The sequence below is a fragment of the Phymastichus coffea genome, unplaced genomic scaffold (assembly GCF_024137745.1).
Source record: "Phymastichus coffea isolate CEN01 unplaced genomic scaffold, Cenicafe_Pcof_1.1 PCOF00011, whole genome shotgun sequence".
NCBI lineage: Eukaryota > Metazoa > Arthropoda > Insecta > Hymenoptera > Eulophidae > Phymastichus > Phymastichus coffea.
The window spans coordinates 3682372-3701546 of NW_026706822.1; the positions used below are offsets into that span (position 1 = coordinate 3682372).

General features: G+C 36.3%; 1 protein-coding gene across 3 annotated transcripts in view; it reads left to right on the forward strand.

Annotated features, from left to right (window-relative positions):
* Positions 1-19175, forward strand: part of LOC131672448 (talin-2) — an 870100-nt gene that overhangs the window by 574904 nt on the left and 276021 nt on the right. For all 3 annotated transcript variants that reach the window (XM_058949681.1, XM_058949672.1, XM_058949665.1), the window contains exon 12: positions 13307-15209. In XM_058949681.1, the coding sequence (XP_058805664.1) occupies positions 13307-15209 (1903 nt within the window). The remainder of the gene's footprint in view (positions 1-13306; positions 15210-19175) is intronic.

A 19175-nucleotide genomic window follows, 5' to 3' on the forward strand; every position in this document is an offset into this window, starting at 1 on the left:
CTAACAGGTCAATGTCAACGCAGACCAGCCCACGCAATGACCAAGACCCACAAGATGAGTTGAGAGATGAGACTCAACAGTCAACAAGCAGCGATGCCTTTGTAACAGTCGATAGAACAGCTGAGTCTCAAATCTACGAGGACTCTATAGAAAGAACGCGTCAATCGCGAAATTTGACGATGACTAAAGGTTTTTCTGGATCAACTGTTTGTCCACCAAAGAGAAACACTGGAAGGAGTTATGAGTTCTCCATCGTCCCTGATCTTGGCGTCCCTGGACGCTGGGACTTGGAAAGCATGACGCTGGATGACCTTGATATCGACAGGTCTGACAATTGGAGCAAGAGACAAGAGAGTGAGGTGATGGAGACGGTGCAAGTAAACACTCATCGCACAGTCACAAATCTGCAAGAAAGAGCAAGTGAAAACCCTAGACAAACTAGGCAACAAGGACCTCAGACCTGGCCTTCGTCGACTCCGACAGAACAGGTAAACAATTCTGGTCTAATACATAGTCCCTCTCGACGCGTAGGTTATAGACAGGAAAATGAAGTGAATAATATATCTCGCGCGATTTTTAATGAATTTAAAAGGTTAGTTTCGAAGGATAGCTCAATTAGTAATCTTACTGCATCGAATAACGGAAGTAAAATAAACATTGAAGTATCGCAAGTTGAAAGTAATGTGAATAGACGATACGTACTAGATAAAGACATTAGGTTTGAAACCTTTCAAAACTTGTTCTTCACTGAACTAAAATCGAGAAGATTGTATTATATTTTTGAAAGTGACAAGCGCGACTTTGTTGATGAAGAGAAACTCAAACTAGATGAGAATAAAGTCAAAGACATATTATTAAATCACTTAAGCGCGTCATATAACAATAAATTTGCTCATTTAGAAAGTCCCGTTGAAATATTGAAAGAAATCAAGAAAGTGAAACAAGCCCAAATGGGAATAGATGAGCATATCGCGTTTAAAAAATTAATTAATTTAAGGTATGATAAAAGCAAAGAATCAGCTTTTGACTTCGTTGAAAGATTTGAGGCAACAGTAAGACAATATGATACTTTTTCGTTAACAGGCAATTGCCCTGAAGAACTGAAAAGAAACCTCTTTTTTAATGCTGCAGAGAAAGCTATACCGGAAGTTGTTTCGACTGACGTTGTTGGGAAAAACGCTACCGGGAATAGGATGCCATATAATGTACTAAAGGATGTTGTTTTGCAGGCAGGACCACGCTCAGTACAACAGACGCCAAAGGCTATGATGGCACAAAAATCAACCTTCTTTGAAGGCATGCCTGCTGCCACAAGGGAACAATGTCACCATTGTCACAAGAGTGGACATTGGAAAGGTGACTGTCCTCTGAAAGATAAGAAGTTGTGCTACGTATGTAAGTCACCGAGTCATATGTCCTCTTATCACAATCAAGTTGGACAGAAAAGGCAACGTGACGAGGAAGACGACCACGGTGATTCAGGCAAGAGACTAAGATTTACAAATGATCAAAGAAACAACAAACAAGGGAATGGCGGTAGAAACTACGCTCGCGGTCGCAACGACCATAACCAGGAAAGAAAGGGAACGGGACGTAATGCGTCTAATTTTCAAGGAGGTAAGAGAAAGAAATTTGTTAAAGGAAAGAAATGTTATTTATTAGAGGGGGATTCCTTAGATAACGAGGAAGATTACTCCGAAAATGATGAGAACGAAACGCAAGTAGATAAGTTCTTGGGTGATTCGGGAGCAACTCATCATGTTGCTAATTCATGACTTGTATTCAAATCGCTAGATCCAAAGGCTATAGGTTCAATAAATTGCGCGAATAAAAACAAAAAGGCAAATCTATCATACGAGGTAAGCGGTACTGTAGAGTTAAAGTCACAAAACGGTAAATTGATAACGTTAGATGATGTAATTTACGCAAAAGATCTGTCAAGAAACTTGTTGTCATTAAGAAAGTTCGCAGATAAAGGAATGAAAATCTATTTAGATAATAAACGTATAAATATATATGACCCTATCTCTAGAGAATCAGTACTAACGGGCTTATACAAAAGGCCATTTTGGGAAATCGAGGTTAGCCGTAAAGACACAAACGCGCGCGATAACAAAATTAAGAAAAATTCAATTATGTTGAATCTAGCGACGAGAAGTGGAAAAATCATTAAACGTCTGGATACTGTGCAAAGTAACAAGAAAGATAAGAAACAGAGCGAATCAGATAAGATCGGTGAAGTTGAAAGTAATAAGACCGAAAGTAACGCTCTAAACACACCAGGTAGTGGAATTTTAAATGAAAAGAATCTAGGTAGATTTAATACAATTAAACTATGGCATGTGCGTTTGGGACATATGTCGGCTAAATACATGAACGAACTGAAAAAATTATATCCGGACATCAAAAACTTTGACAGAAATGATTTGACGAGAGCTTGAATGAATGTGAAGTTTGTATAATGGCAAAGTTGAAAAGAAAACCATTTAGTAAGGTTAGAGAAATAGCGGAGTCACCATTATTGCGTATACATGCTGACGTAATGGGTCCAATTAAACCTAGAACATTTCCAGGAGGACAAAGTTTTATTGTAGTCTTCACGGATAGTTTTTCGCGTTACGCAAACGCTTACGCGCTAAAACACAAAACTGAAGTGCCCGAAAAACTAAGAGAGTATATAATATCGACTAGAAACATAATAGGCAAAGACGTTAAGATAGGATACTTGTCGAGCGATAAAGGAACCGAGTTTACTGGTAAAAGAACGATAGAAATTCTGAATGAATTCAATGCGGAATTGCTGACTGTTTGTTCCAACACACCACCTCACAATGGTGTGGCGGAAAGAATAAATCAAACATTGCAAAGAAAGATAAAATCACTTTTGTTAGACTCAGGTTTACTTGGAAGTATGTGGAATATCGCGTTGGAAGTAGCCGTGTATACGTACAACGTAAGCCCGCATGCGACGTTAAACATGAAAGCGCCGTTAGGCATTTTAGCACTAAATTATAGATATGACATAAATCAACTGAGGCGTTTTGGCTGCGTGGCCTATGAACTAAAGGATGCAAATACTAAATTCGATACGGTTGCGAAAAAACGCGTGTTAGCTGGCTATACAAGAGACGGCTATAAACTGTATGATCCAGTAAGTAAAAAGTTCACAGAAAGTAGAGAGGTAAAGTTCGTTGAAAGATTAGCGTATAAAGACGTATTCGCGAATGAGGGAGTATCAGAGATAGAATTTGGAAATGGTGCAGAGAGCGAATTAACAATCGGAAAGGAGATAACCGAAAATGAGGGAGAAAGGGAAAGTGAAGTGGAAAGTCCACCCAAAAGAAAAAGGGGCAGACCGCCGAAAAATAAACCTAGAAGGGAAGTGCGGTGCGCATTTTGTGCGACAGGGGAAAGTACAAACATCAGTGACATGAGTGATGAAGAAGTATACACACTGATTGCGACAGTGAATGGCGATCCAATATCGTATCGCGACGCTATGACGAGGGGAGATTGGAAAAAATGGAAAGAAGCTATCGATATCGAATTGGACGCGTTGAGATTAAATGAAGTATACGAAATTGTAGAAAGACCGATTAAAGATACCAAAGGTAATAAACCAAACATCTTAACCTCGCGATGGGTATTAAAAACAAAGTTAAACTCCGATGGAACTGAGCTTAAAAAGGCGCGCATAGTAGTGAGGGGTTTTCAAGATAAAAATTACTATGAATTAAGAGAAACGTATGCGCCTGTGACAAGACTCCCATTGATAAGAACAGTACTCGCCTATGCAAACAAGCATGACTTGATAATGTATCAATTAGATGTTAAAACTGCGTTCTTAAATAGCCCTGTGAAAGAAGAAATATACATGGAAATACCTGACGGTATGGATGATCTGATTAATGATAAGAGAAAGAAAATTCTGCGTTTGTGGAAGTCATTGTATGGCTTGAAAACGAGTCCTAGAAATTGGTACGAGACGTTCGCGAAAAGAATGAAAGATCTCGGTTTTGTGACAAATGATAATGACCCGTGTTTATTCGTACTCGTTATTGAACAGAGTATTGTTATCGCCGTTCTATATGTCGACGACATAATTTTAGCCAGTAACGATAAAAACTTACTTGACAACATAAAGGAGAAATTGCTAAAAAGTTTTAAAATGAAAGATCTCGGTAAGCCGGACGAATATTTGGGAATTAAATTGATTAGAAACATAACGGAGAAAGTTCTACGATTGAACCAAACTAAGTTTATCGGTAAAATGTTGAAACGCTTTGGTTATGAAGATATAAAGGGACAAAGAACTCCCATGTCAACTAACCAAGTGCAGAATAGAGAAAGACGCGAAAGAGAAAATGATAAAGAAAGCGATGAAACGATAGATACAACTAGATACCGCGAAGCTGTGGGTTCTTTATTATATTTATCAAATGCCACGAGACCGGATATAACTTATGCGGTCAATATTTTGAGTAGGCAACAGTCAAATCCGATGCAAAGTGATTGGAAAAGAGTTGAAAGAGTTTTCGGATACCTTGCTGCGACTAAAGACATCGCGCTCACCTGTAGAGGAAAGGGTGAGAAGTTTGATGCATATTCAGACGCAAGTTGGAGTGACAGCAGAGACTCGTTAACCACTTGCGGATATGTACTCAGGCTGTATGGAGATCCAATAGCGTGGAGAACGAAAAAGCAGAAAAGTGTTTCACTCTCGACATGTGAAGCAGAGTATGTAGCAATGAGTGAAGCGTGCTTAGAAATATCGGCATTGTCAGACTCAATAGAAAGCTTGACTCAAAGGTCAATAAGTTCCGTTGCATTGTATTGCGATAATAATGCTGCTAGGTTTAGTACTCAAGTGCAAGGGGGAATAAAGTTGAGGCATCTGCGTACGATTAGAGAAAATTACGTAAAGCAATGTGTGAGAGAGGGATTGATAAATATTAAATGGGTCCAATCAAAGGATCAGCTAGCGGACATATTTACCAAGCCTTTGTCGTTCTTAGTCCATAAGGAACTTGCAAGCTTAATACTTAATGTTGATTTTTGAATGATTACAGGAACACATGAACGTGACTTGTTGGAAGTAACGGAAAGAGTAGAATATACGGAGGAGACCGTCTATGAAAGTAATCAGCGAAATAATTATGCACCAGCTTGGTATAACGAAAGGAAAGATTGATCTATAAATAGATATTAAATTTGCACGTGCCTACTACCTCTAGTACCTAAGAAAACTGAATCAGAGAAAAGAAGACTATTTTATTTAAAAGATTGTAGGAGTAAGATTTTATTTTATTTTTATTTATATAAAATATATATATTTATTTATATGTTTGATGCAAACATACACTCTCGTGAGGGAGTGACAAGTATAGGCTATAAGTGCGTGTGAGTTCGACTCGTGTATGTGTTGCGTATGCGTGAGCCTGCGTGCGCACCTACTCAAGTCGGCGGCGCTGCGTCGTCTCTCGCTTGCCGACTCTCGTGCTGCTAAGACGTGACTTCGCTAAAGCATTCTAATAAAGGTTTCTTTGTTCGATTAATCTACATATTTATTTGTCAGTGCCTTTGCTACCCTGTCCCAAAAAACTATCCGGTTATGGGCCAAGCACGCTTCCGCTGCGCAATAAGTGATAAGAAAAGCTAAGGAAAAGTGAAAGTTTTACAATAATTCAACAATTAGTTACAACATTATTTGTAATATTATATGTAGGTACTTCACCAATGATCTATATCTTGAAATTGGTGGTGTTGTTTCATTATTTAATTTTACCTTAAAGGTTCTGCAGCTTAGATATGATTCTAGTAGCAAGTATAGTTTTTTTGGAAAGATTTTATTTAGTTTATATAAATGTCCTTGATACTAAACTTTATTAGGCGCTTGAGCTACATCTAGGAATATTGCATTACAACATTCGTTTTTATCGAAAATATTTCTTATTTCAGTGGTAACTCTATTTATTTATTCTATTGTGGCATGATTATTACAAAGACAAAGTTGATGATCAGGTATTATGTTTTGCTTATTTCTTCACAGATTTTAGATAGCGTAGGCAACAGACTAATTGGCCTGTAAGATGTGACATGTTGGGACGGTTTACTAGGTTTTGGTATGAGTATTATTATTGATGTCTTTTTTTGTTTTTACTGGTATATTACACAAATATTTTGCATTTAGTATTGCTCTATAAGAATTCTAATTTGCTTTTTTATTATATAGAGGTTTAGTTTTTGAGTTTGCTTTAATTGCTATATCGAAATTAATAATAATTGGGGAATGATCTGATATTAAATCGAGACACGATTTAGCTGTTACATGTTTAGTATTTAAGCCTTTGATGATTGCAAAATCTATTACATCCGGTAGTTTATTTATATCGGAAGGCTAGTATATAGGTTCTCCTGTGGGTATTAGTGTTAGGTTTTCGATCTTCATTATTGTATATAAAGTTACTCCTTTTCGATTTGGCGTTATAGATTTTGCTGTCCACCATGGGTGTTTGGCATTGTACTCACCTCCTATACTAGAAAGCGATTTCCTAACTTATCAAAGTATTTTTTATATTGTTCTTTAGTTATTTTTTGTTTCGGGGGGCAATGTAGTGCTGAAATTGTTATTTGTCCTATGTTATCCGTGATTATGACATTTGTTGCTTGTAAGTATGAGAGTGGTCCGATAAGTACTTAGCCTCACCGCCCGATGGCGCCACTCTCGCAAAAGAAATATTCTCTCACGTAGTACTACCTTCTCGATGGTTACTGTCAAGATTTCAGCCGGATCTGCGTTGTAGTTTATTTTTGAGACCGTGTGAAAGCAAGTGTGTCCGTTGATTTTTGAAAAATGGAAAAAGAGCAGTAGTGGTCGGTGATTTGATTCTTGTTTTTGGAAGGGAAATCGCGCAGCGAAATCAAAAAGCGCTTGGATGCTGTGTACGGTGACTCTTCTCCTTCGATGGCGACCGTCAAAAATTGGTTTAACGAGTTTCAACGTGGTAGCACGTCGATTTTTGAAGAGCCACGTCCAGGTGCTCCGAAAACGGCTATCACGGAGGATAACGTGACAAAAATTCACGATCTCGTATTGGCAGATCGACGATTGAAGGTGCGCGAGATAGCTAAGATCGTAGGCATCTCAAAAGACCGCGTGGGTCATGTCCTGCATGAAATTTTGGGCATGAGAAAGTTGTCGGCGCGATGGGTGCCGCGTTTGCTCACTCCGGACAACAAGCACAACCGTGAGACAACTTCAGAGCAATGTCTGACGCTGTTTAAGCGCAATCCGAAGGAGTTTCTGCGTCGTTTCGTGACAGTCGATGAAACATGGATCCGCTGGTATACACCAGAGACCAAGGAACAGTTAAAACAGTGGACTTTACCCGGCGAAAGTGCTCCGAAGAAGGCGAAGACTGCCCCATCGGCCGGAAAGGTGATGGCCACCGCTTTCTAGGATTCACAAGGTTTGATCTACATTAACTACCTGGAGAGGGGCAAAACGGTCACAGGGCTGTACTATGCCGAATTATTGGGCCGATTTGACGTCGAATTGCAGAAAAAACGGCCCCATTTGGCGAAGAAAAAAGTGCTCTTCCACCATGACAACGCATCGGCTCACACCTCCGCCGTCGCCATGGCCAAATTGGTCGAATTAGGCTACGAACGCTGCCCCATCCACCGTATTCTCCAGATTTAGCCCCGTGCGACTTCTTTTTGTTTCCAAACTTGAAAAAGTCACTCACCGGGCAGAAATTTGAGTGGAATGAGGAGGTAATCGCTGCCACGGAAGCCTACTTTTCAGACCTCGAGGAAACGTGTTTTTCAGACGGGTTAAAGAAATTGGATCATCGCTGGGTCAAGTGTATCGAACTAAAAGGAGACTATGTTGAAACATAAAACGCCACTTTTCCAAAATTTTCGTTTTTCTTTTGTAGGCTAAGTACTTAAGACCACCCTCGTAGTCTTCTTTGTAAGCTTGATTTATGATATACAAGATGTTTAATTGTATTTTTTATTATTATAGCTGTTCCCCCGTGTGCTTTGCCGTCAGGATGGTTTTTATTACATAACGCGTATTGTGATATTTTTAGAAAATTTTTGTTTGTGAAGTGCGTTTCAGATATTAACATTATATCGGTATTATTTTTTATAATAAAAGGCTTTATTTCGATGCTTCTCTACGCTAAACCGTAAGCGTTCCAAGTTTTTAATTCTATATTCATGAAATTTTATTTATGAGCGTCGTAAGCAGATTTAACATCGTGTCTATTTTGTTCATCAGTTGTACCATCATATTTATTAATCGATTGTCGTTGTTATTTACTGTTGGTTGAGATGTCTGTGATTGTATGGGTTCTTTTTCTGTTATGAACGTATTGCAGCCAGCGGTCTGCACATAAGAGATGTTTGGTCTAACTGCGTTTACTATATTTTCTACTTGTTTTGGCCTTAGTACAGGAAACAGTTTTTGTTAGAGTTGTTTTCTTGCAATACTTCCTTTATAACTGACTACATGATTTCCACCGCTGTTTACGCATTTAACCTCTTTTATTTTGTTTTGAATTGGACAGTTAGTTGACAAATTATTTTGTGCGCATTTTACACAGACTGGTGCTCTGTGGCAGTAATTTTTGGTGTGATCGTATTCTTGGCATCGCATGCACTGTGAAATTTCTCTTTTCTAATGAAAGGGTTCAAAACTGATAATTTGTTGCATTAATTTATCTATTTCGTATATTTCTTTGTCGTTCTCTTTTGTTTTTATTTCAACGAAAAATATCGGTAGTGGTTGTTTGGAAATTCTGTGTTTAATATTTGTTAATATGTAACATACTATCTTCATTCCCTTATAATTTTCTTCAATGATAAATTTTGTAATAATGGAAAGAAGGGTAATAGTGAGAGATGAAAATTCACTTAATTTTAATTATGTTCAGCAACGTTTCGTCAGCACATTTGCTGATCTCTTCAAGCTTTATTAACAGAAAAACAACAAATTATTGACAATAAAGTTGCAAATGTAATTTTAATGGCATATAATTATATGTATATGTGTGTACCTGATTTCTCTCGTAGTCAAATTATTATAGGCTAAAACGAATAGCTCGTAGCCAGATACGTTACAATACAGTAAGAAATCAAGTATTTCAACACATATATATATATATTTTTCATCTATCATCCCTTCCTCATCAATCTTAATAAAGGCTTATAAACAAGATTAAGATATTGTGTATCCTCTTTTCTATTTAAAGTGTTTTTATGTAAGCCGATGTGCAACATTTCGGATATTCTGCGAACTTAAATTAAAATATTTTTGGCAAGCAATACTACTAACTAGATATCGTACAAAGTTTCAACTCGATTCATTAAGTTGTTTTTTGTGAGCGTAGGTTGAACAAAAAGTTATTGGTTTATTTGAAAAATGGAAAAAACAGAGTTTCAAGCGGTGATAAAACATTTTCATTTTAAAGGCCTTACACTAAAAGAAATCACAGTTGAGTTGAACGCCGTTCATGGCAAGTCTGCCTCTGTGTTTAAGACTGTTTATTATTAAACGGACTTTTTCGTCTAGTGAGAATTATTAAATAAATAAACAGCGGACACGTATGTGGAGTTATCTTTATTGTAGCAAAATAAGTTAGGTCAGATATAAAGAAATACAATGAAGTATACGGCTCACAGCCGTACGCGAAGAAATACACTCAAGTAGCAACAAGCGCGTCAGGCTTCTACGAGCTCTCTCCGTCAAGTCATAGGCGTGGCGACAGCCGCGATGCGGAGCACAGCGCTGCTGGCGCTCTCCCTGTTTGCCATCTTTGTCACACGCATACACATTCGGAGTATACATTATTTCACACACGCATAACATCCATATACTTATAGTTTTAATATTTATAAGTGGGTAAATGAATTTAAATGCGGCCGTACAACAAAAGATGAACCTCGTTCAGGACACCCCATAGAACTGAGTACGCCCGACATGGTCAACAAAATCCACGATATGGTGTTGAGTGATAGAAGATTAAAACTGCGAGAATTAGTTAAGGCCACAGGGGTATCAAAGGGTGCAATCATTTCAATTTTGCCGACTTGTAATTGTAGACGAAACATGGGTACACCGCTACACTCCTGAAACCAAAGAACAGTCCAAACAATGGATTACCGCAGGAGAATCAGCCCTAAAGAAGGCAAAGACAGTAAAGTCAGCTGGCAAGATTATCGCCACGATTTTCTGGAATGCTTATAGAATCATCTACATCGACTACTTGGAAAAGGGCCAGACGATCACTGGACAATATTATGCGTCATTATTAGGTTAGCTGAAAGAAAAAATCAGAGAAAAACGTCCTCACTTGAATTAAAAAAATGCCTCTTTCTTCAAGACAATGCTCGAGTTCACACGTGTGCAGTTTCGATGGCAAAAATTAACGATTTAAAGTTCGAATTAACGATGGTCAATTAGACCATCCACCATATTCACCTGATTTGGCTCCCAGTGACTTTTTCTTATTTCCTAACCTCAAAAATGGCTTGCCGGACAACGGTTCATGTCGAATGAAGAAGTTATCGCCGAAACAAATGCTTATTTTGAGGGTTTTCAGAAATCATATTTTTCTGATGGCTTGAAAAAACTGGAATGCCGTTTAATAACATTTATCGACCTTCAAGGAGATTATGTTGAAAAATAAAAAAAATTACATACGCAAAACTTTTTTTCCTTCTTTTTGTAAAAACTTATTGTCCCCCCCTTGTAATAAAGAGTTTTTTTACCTGTGTTTTTATTAACTTTTTCCTCGGTTTCTATTTCTGACAATATTTCATACTGGTTGCTTACTTCCAGCTTATTACTTGTATTACCTAACCAGTAGTCACTGATTTGTGTTTGTCGTTTCTATACTATTTCATTTTCATCTGGACTATTCCTTGCTCATTTGTTTCTCATGATTTTCCATTTTTCTGTTTGCAAATCTTTAGATTCTTCTGGATTTGTTGCTATTATTATCTTCGCTGTTTTTGTTGGTGTAGCCATAATGTCTATATTAATTCTAACTATTTGAGTATGTTTTTATTTAGTTTGCTTTAATGTCTTTACTTTACACTATAACGAATTTAATTCATTCGTTATGTCTCTCTCTTCCCACACATGCATGTACACAATTTATATACTTATACTATATTTGAATTCACATTATATTGTACAGCGGCCTGCAGCAGCCGACAACGTCGAAGTGTAAGGTAAGAGAGAGAGCCCGGCATGTCTACTAACGAGCCTACAAGAAGGGAGAGTCGCGTCCGCGTGTATGCGTGTGGTCGCGCTGCCGAAAAGCGCGATGAAAGAGTGGGGACGCCTCCCGCGGCAATTGACTGGCAAACATAACACGGGCGACACGTGTCTGGACGCGCATTGAAGCAGAGGCTTTTCCCTTTTTTTTTCCTGCTTGGGCAGCTGCCGCGGTTTAGCGTTCCTCAACTTCGTTCTCTTTACTGGACTGCTTGGACTTTCGGCCTGGCTTTGCCTGGGATTGTTTGCGAGTGCGTACAGTGGTGCGGCGATTTGACAGAGTGGTGTGCGCGTGCTGGAGCCTAGTGCTCGGCAGTCCCTCGCTTCTTCACCACTGCATCCGGCGTCCGGGAACGCCGTTCGGCGAGCGAATACTCATTGTACAGAGGGCCTGGCCATTGCCATTGTATTTAAGTACCGACTCGTCTAGCTCTCTCTTGCTAGCTTGCCGCTTCTCTCTCTCTTTGCCGACTTACTGCTCTGTATGCTTTCCTTTGGATGCTTTATATAAATTATTTTTACCCTTTTTATCCTCTGTGCTTCTCTGACTTTGCACCCGACTCTCACTCCCTATCCCTAGCGAATTCTCTGCGCTCGTCGCTACTTTTCGCGCTTTTTAGCCACTGCTACCTGCGACGCTCTACGCGGGCCACGAGGCTGCTTGACATTGTGGCTAGTTGAAGGGCTTGGCCACACGTGCACCAGCGTACTAGCCTCGTGGCATTCGTAACTGGTAAAGCCGAGCTGTCAATCAATTTATCCTCTCGATTATAACGACGAGTTAGCTAAAACCCCGTTATAACACTTAACTATATACTCTAACAGTCGCTTGAGTTTTGGAGAGCATTAATCTCACGTCCGAACTAAGTGAGCTCTGATTTACAAATGAAAGTTCATAAATAAGTAAGTTTACTGACCAATTTCCTTTAGTCAGATTTGAAAAGTATCACGTTTTTGACTAAGAACGGATTTCAGATATAAATCTCTGAAGTGTTAAATATAGAAGTTAAAATGACATCTTGTAATAATTAGAATAAAATTAGGCTATGATGTTACGTCTTGATAAGGCTGACACAGACTGGGTCGACATAAGGACACCGTAAGTTCATATGTGTTTGTTGTTGACTTTGTAGAAGAGCTCCCAAAAAAGTCCTCTCACGGAGTCAAGTGGCAAAGGCAGGCGAAATTAAATAATGTGAAAATCACAATTGATTTGCGAGTGCGGTCTAGACGTAAAACGATTTCACCTGCACGAATGTCGACAAGAGCGAAGCACACTACCTCCACTCGACAAATATCAAATGTCTTTTATTCGCGATGAACTAAGGTGGGGAAATTAGTGTTCTGGCGAATCATTCTTTGTCAACGGTAGTTAGTCTAGCTCGGGCATCGTGCCCAAATCGCACAACTCTTTTTCAATAACTAGTTAAGTTCCTGGTTTATTTTTTTTGTCTTTCTCTTGAGAAATCAATACTCTTAACTACATAAATGCAACTAGTAATTCCAAGTATATTTATTCTATAATTGTTGTTTATTCCGAAATCCTTGAAGAACATGTGCTGAGAGTGAGTGGTTATGAATGACACATTTGTGCAACAATTGACACATACGAGAAACCACACTCAATCCACAATATTGTCAATAAAAAAGCTGAAGTGCAGAGGCAGATAAGAGTAACATTAAAACCAGCCAAATAAAACCATTACATTCGAAACTACAGAATCTGTTGAAGTTATCGATAGGTAATGAAGATCAACGTCTATCATTACCTGAGGTTGAATTTTGTTTAACTTTTCCTTACGATATTTTCTCTAGCTTTGCCAGCATTACACTGTAGTCCTTGAACAATTTGCTATTCGTGCGGTCACACTAATCAATACACAATAAAAAAAAATTAATATTTAACACTATTTGTATTGTAAGCATTTGTATCTATAATTCATTTTTTCCTATTTTCTATGATTTACGCAGAGAACGCTTCGTATAAATACTAATAACAATTTTCTTATTTTACAGACATTTACAAAGGAATTTGAATTGCGCCGCCAAAGATCTTCATGAAGCTTCTTCTTCTATTAATGCATCAAAATGGATTCCAACAGTTTTAGTTGATTCTTTGAAGACCTTTGTAAATTCTTACGGAGAAGTTATGGATACTGCATTAAAAATGGCTGGACAAACGACAAATGAAACAAGATTACAAGTAATTTATTCATTGAGAAACATCAGTAAAAATTGTTTAAAATTTTTATCTTCTACTAAAGCTATTTTAGCCGATTCTGATGCGCCAAACTGTAAGAATCAATTATCCGTTGCAGCGCGGACATTAACTGATTCTATCAATCAATTATTAGATATTTGTATATCAGCAGCTCCAGGACAAATAGATTGTGATAACTCAATAAGAAATATTGAGTCTATGCTTTCATTGTTAGATAATCCAAATGAACCAATCTCAGATACATCTTATTTTGAATGTCTTGAAACGGTTATGGAAAAAAGTAAAAGTTTAGGAGACGGTATGACAGGTATTGCTAATTTTGCTAAAAAATCAGAATACGAGCAGTTTTCGTTAGCTATAAGAGAAGTTTCAACCTCTATTTGTGGTCTGATTGAAGCAGCTGCTCAAGCAGCTTATCTAGCAGGAGTTGGTGATCCTACTTCAGTAGCTGGGAAACCAGGATTAATTGATCAATCATATTTTTTTCGAGCTGCTCAATCCATACATTTGAGTTGTCAAAGTCTTGAGAATCCCACTTCATCAAAACAACACATTCTTTCAGCTGCAACAGTTATTGCAAAACATACAAGTGCGTTATGTAATATTTGCAGGCTTGCATCTAGTAAAACTAGCAATCCTATTGCTAAGCGACAATTTGTTCAATCAGCTAAAGACGTTGCTAATTCTACAGCTATTTTGGTTAAAGAAATAAAAGCTCTTGATACTGAATATTTAGACTTTAATAAAACGAAATCAATATTTCCTACTAAGCCTCTGTTAGATGCCGTTGATAATTTATGTGTCTTTGCTAGTTCTCCTGAATTCATTAGTCAACCAGCTAAAATATCTCTTTTAGCTAGAAATTCACAAGAACCTATCATTTCTGCCGGAAAATCAATTATTACTGGTTCTTGTGCAATGATAATTGCTGCAAAAAGTCTTGCAGTTACTCCAAAAGATCCTCCAACTTGGCAACTTTTAGCAAATAATAGCAAAAATGTTAGTGACTCCATTAAAGCATTAGTATCTTCTATTCGAGATAAAGCTCCTGGTCAAAAAGAGTGTGACTTGGCTATTCAAAAACTTGGTATCAAAATACGAGATTTAAATACAGCATCCTTAAATGTAATTTCTCAGACAATGCATGTACGAAGAGAAAATACTATTCAAGGATTTTCAGATCAAATGAATAATAGCATCTCCGAATTACGAGATAGGCTGGAATTTTTGCATAATGCTGCTAAATATGAAGCAGAAAATATTGGTCATATTGTAACGCACATTTTACTGTACTGTGATTCATTAGTTAGTGGAGCGATAGGATCTGCATCTCATATGATTCAATCAAAGCAACAAGCTATATTATTAGATCAAACCAAAACTGTCATAGAATGCATACTGCAATTGGTCTATGCAACAAAAGAATGTGGCGGAAATCCTAAAGCCACAAATATTCATAATGAAATAGATGATAGTATAGATTCTACGAAAGAATCTCTTCTAGAACTGAAAAATACTCTAGAAACAATATCAATATCCAATGGCATTGTTACAGGATTAATAGAATCCATAAATCGAGCAATGGTTAGATTAGAAGGTAATAGAAATTCTACGATGGAAAATATGGAATCATTTGTTGATTATCAAACTAATATGGTGGAATCCGTTAAGGAAATCTCTAGATTAGCTCACGAAATTGTAAGTTATATATTTATTACCTAATTTCATAATATCTAATATCTAATATAATTCATTATTTATGAATCCAGAATATTAAATATCCGCGTCATAATAAATCCAAGACATTAAGAAATATTTATCATGTTAATATAAACATTGTGAAACGGTTTGTTTTTATAATCCATTACCGATTCAGTATACATAATAGGGAATAAATAGATAAAAAACGAAGATGAAGGATAACTGAAAATATTAACTCAAACCGTCAGTCCTCTCGCTTCTCCCACTTCCCGTCCAATCTCGACGCCATTTTCTCTTCTATACTCAGGCATGTATCCGAAGACATATGAGATATGCGCGTGTCGTTGAAACTCACAATTGGGTATGAACTTACTCATTTTGAAAAATATTAGATCAATTTTTATAATATATAAGATGAAAAGAAAAAATAAAAAACTATATATTTTCTTTATTTGTTGAAAAGAATCTTAGCCTAATTTATATTTTTTTAGCTTTGTCTAATTTATAGTGATATTTTGAGTAGTATATTTACTGCATCTTAAGAGTAAGCACGCAATTAGTTTTAATAATAAAAATATGTTTTAATAGTTGATTTCTTAATTAAAAAATAAAATAATTCCTACTAGATTTTTTTGCAAAATAATATTAAGAAAGTACGTAGTGATATTTTTTTCTATAAATACGAGGTCTGTTCAAAAAGTATCGCGAATTTTGTGTTTTCAAAAATTATTTATCTATTCATGAATATCTATTTTATCTCCTTTAAAGTAATTCCCCTCAGATATATTGCACTTGTGCCGACGCATTTTCCAATCCTCGAAGCTCCTAAAAAATCATTTTTAGTGATCTCGTTCAGCTCTTCCTTCGATGCCATCTTTATCTCCTCAATCGTGGCGTAGCGTCGTCCTTTCATGGGCCTCTTCAGTTTTGAGAACAGGAAAAAGTCACAACGGGCCAGGTCTGGGGAATAGGATGGCTGCGGCACCATTACTGTGTTGTTTTTGGCCAAATATTCGCGCACAAGCAACGATGTGTGAGCAGGGGCGTTATCATGGTGCAAAAGCCAGTTTTTGTTCTTCCACAAATCCGGACGTTTCTGGTTGATTGCTTCGCGCAAATTGCACATAACTTACAGGTAATATTCCTTATTGATCGTACTACCCTGTGGCAAGAACTCATGATACACCACGCCCCTGTAATCGAACCGCATCGGGGCATTGTAATTAACGAATAGTGAATAAATAATATGAATGGACAAATAATTCTCGATAATTCCTGTTTCACTGCCTGTCTCATAATTGCAGCATTTAGGATTGTTAGACGACGAGAGCCCATCGACGCCTTCCGCGGCGAAACGAATGCACCTTTCGTACCCTCCCCTTTATAAATAATTAGTGACGTGATGTTATTTGGGCTATTTTATTTGATTCGCGAATTACGAGCTCGAATTAATGAAATGAACGTGTTACATGTGAATATATGTTTCTGTCTGTTTGTGTGAGTGACTAGGTATATATGTATGCCGTAATACGAGTACATTTCAAACTAATAAAAGTTGTCATGCTCGAATCACTGCTTTAAACGACTCTATATTTTCATCAAACTTGGGTCGTACCAATGTTTACATGCACCTTTCATCGAAAACAACAATGGACTTGAAATCTTACCACAAAATAAGCGCATCAGTCGAAGTTTAGCTCTTTTATTTTATAATTCTACCCTCATGGGTTCGGATAATTTTTAACTTTTATTTTTTTTTTCATTATTTTCATTTATGTTTCATGATTAACCATAATAATTGATCTATTAAAATAAAAATGTAGACTAATCCGTAAAATAAATTATTTTATGAATAAATTCGATTTTTACTCGTGAAACTTGTTGAGCATTAAAAAAAAATGTGTCATGCGAGTAGATTTACAACTTGTAGAACTGATTGAACATAACTACGTTGATTAAAACCATGTGCCTTCATATCAATAATAAATTTTTTTTTCAGAAAAAATCAACGTTTCCATGGATGTGCTCTATTTTTTCGTAATATATCAATAGTCATTATTTTATTTTAAATCATACAAACATTAAAAGAGAGATTATAAGATATTCATAAAATTATTTCTGAAAAGAAATCATAAATTAATAAATTGAAGATCAAACAACAATGCGTCACTAACTATTTTTAGAATATTTCTCATTTGTTTTTGAATTGAGTCGGTGCATTATCTGAAAAATAAATCAATTTTTCTATGCAGGGAAACTCAGTTTTGATTGTTTTGACTACTGCTTCTTGAAATCCATGTACTGAAAAATGTATTTCATGGAATCTGACACAACACAATAACTGGCGATATGTATGTCCTTGTTATTTTCACTTTTGTAGTATAGAGTTGGTATAAATAATAATACTTGTGTATTGTTGAATTAGAATTCCTGAGCAAAATCTCTACAGATAATTGAATAATTCTCTTCAAAGTCCATGACAATCGCGCCAATTCCTTTTGCTACATTTTTTTTTACAATCACTATAATACTTTTTTTATTCGCATTTTATAAAATGTTTTCTGACGTTCCATACGTTTTCTATAACGTTATCAATAAGCTTAGCATAAGTTTCTTCAAACTCTTTCAGTATCATTCTAGTATTGAATGAACTCTCTGTGTTCTATATCGTTCTATATTCGTTGAAAATTCACGGATTTCATCTCTTTCTGAGCATGAGTCACACTCTTCTAGCATACATTTTTTAGTATGAATAGAGGATACACCTACTACAATGAGCTCTATGTAATCATATACATTTTTATCTTACCTGCTGCTGCTTTAAGTTTCAAATTTTTATGTTTATCACAAACACATATATTGTATGTCCCAGGGTCTCTAGCGTAAACGCACTTACCTAGTTTTAATTGGCAATAAAATTCAAAACAAGGAATTTTTTCATGTTTAGTTTCTTTAACCTACATCTTGTATGTACAACATTCTAAAACTTAAAGCAGAATTTTCTTTGGAATTTTAGCGGAAGTTCCGTCAGGTTGCTCTACTTTCTTACACTCTCTCATTTCACTGTATGCCACGCTGTTTCTATTATACAAACAAAAATCTACATGTTCTTTACGAATCTCTTTTGACACTTAATAATATTTCGTTCTTGACCGTTTATACGTCGGGCCTATGGAAAATACAAACACATCCTTAGAAACTTAAAATCATCCTTAAAAGTTCGTATTTTAACACCAAGAATTTTTTCCTTTAATTGATCATGAGAGGTTGAATTAGAATTAGAAGAAAATTCTTAAATTATTAAGTATTAAATCTTAATCAAAACATCAACTGAAAGTAGCACTATAGGAAAATTAAGGTAGTCCAGCTATGAAATAAAGTACAACAGATTTTTTCGCAACACTTAAATAGTGTAAAATTTCAAAAACTGTCATTGGGTATTTGAATTTTTAAAGTATTATATGCAACACAGGCCGTCATGGATCTGACTCCGTGTAGATGGTAACTTGTAATTGAATACACTTCTGCCCAAGGGATTCTCATAAAAAATTAAAGATAGATAATGAATACGATTTGAAACATGATTGCTTACAGTAAATATCGAATAATTAGGGAGTAAAACTACTATTCGAAGTATTTTTACTCCCATATTCAAAGGTGAGATTAGACTGCTTCTTTTTTTTAAGAATTAACTTTTTGAATAGAAAGTTTAGACAAATTAATACGAATAAATAATAACTCAAGTAGTAAAAGCACATGCTTCGGTTATTTATTGAATGCGACTGATATTTTAAACATACAATGTAATAATAAATAATTTTTTATACTCGAGTTGGTATTTTGATTTAACTGGACTACCTTAAAACAGTCATAATTTGCTGAAAAGTCGGCTTCAAATTAATTTAAATATTGGTTAGTAAACCTGTAGAATTTGGAAACAATTGACCATCTAGTATTTAAGTT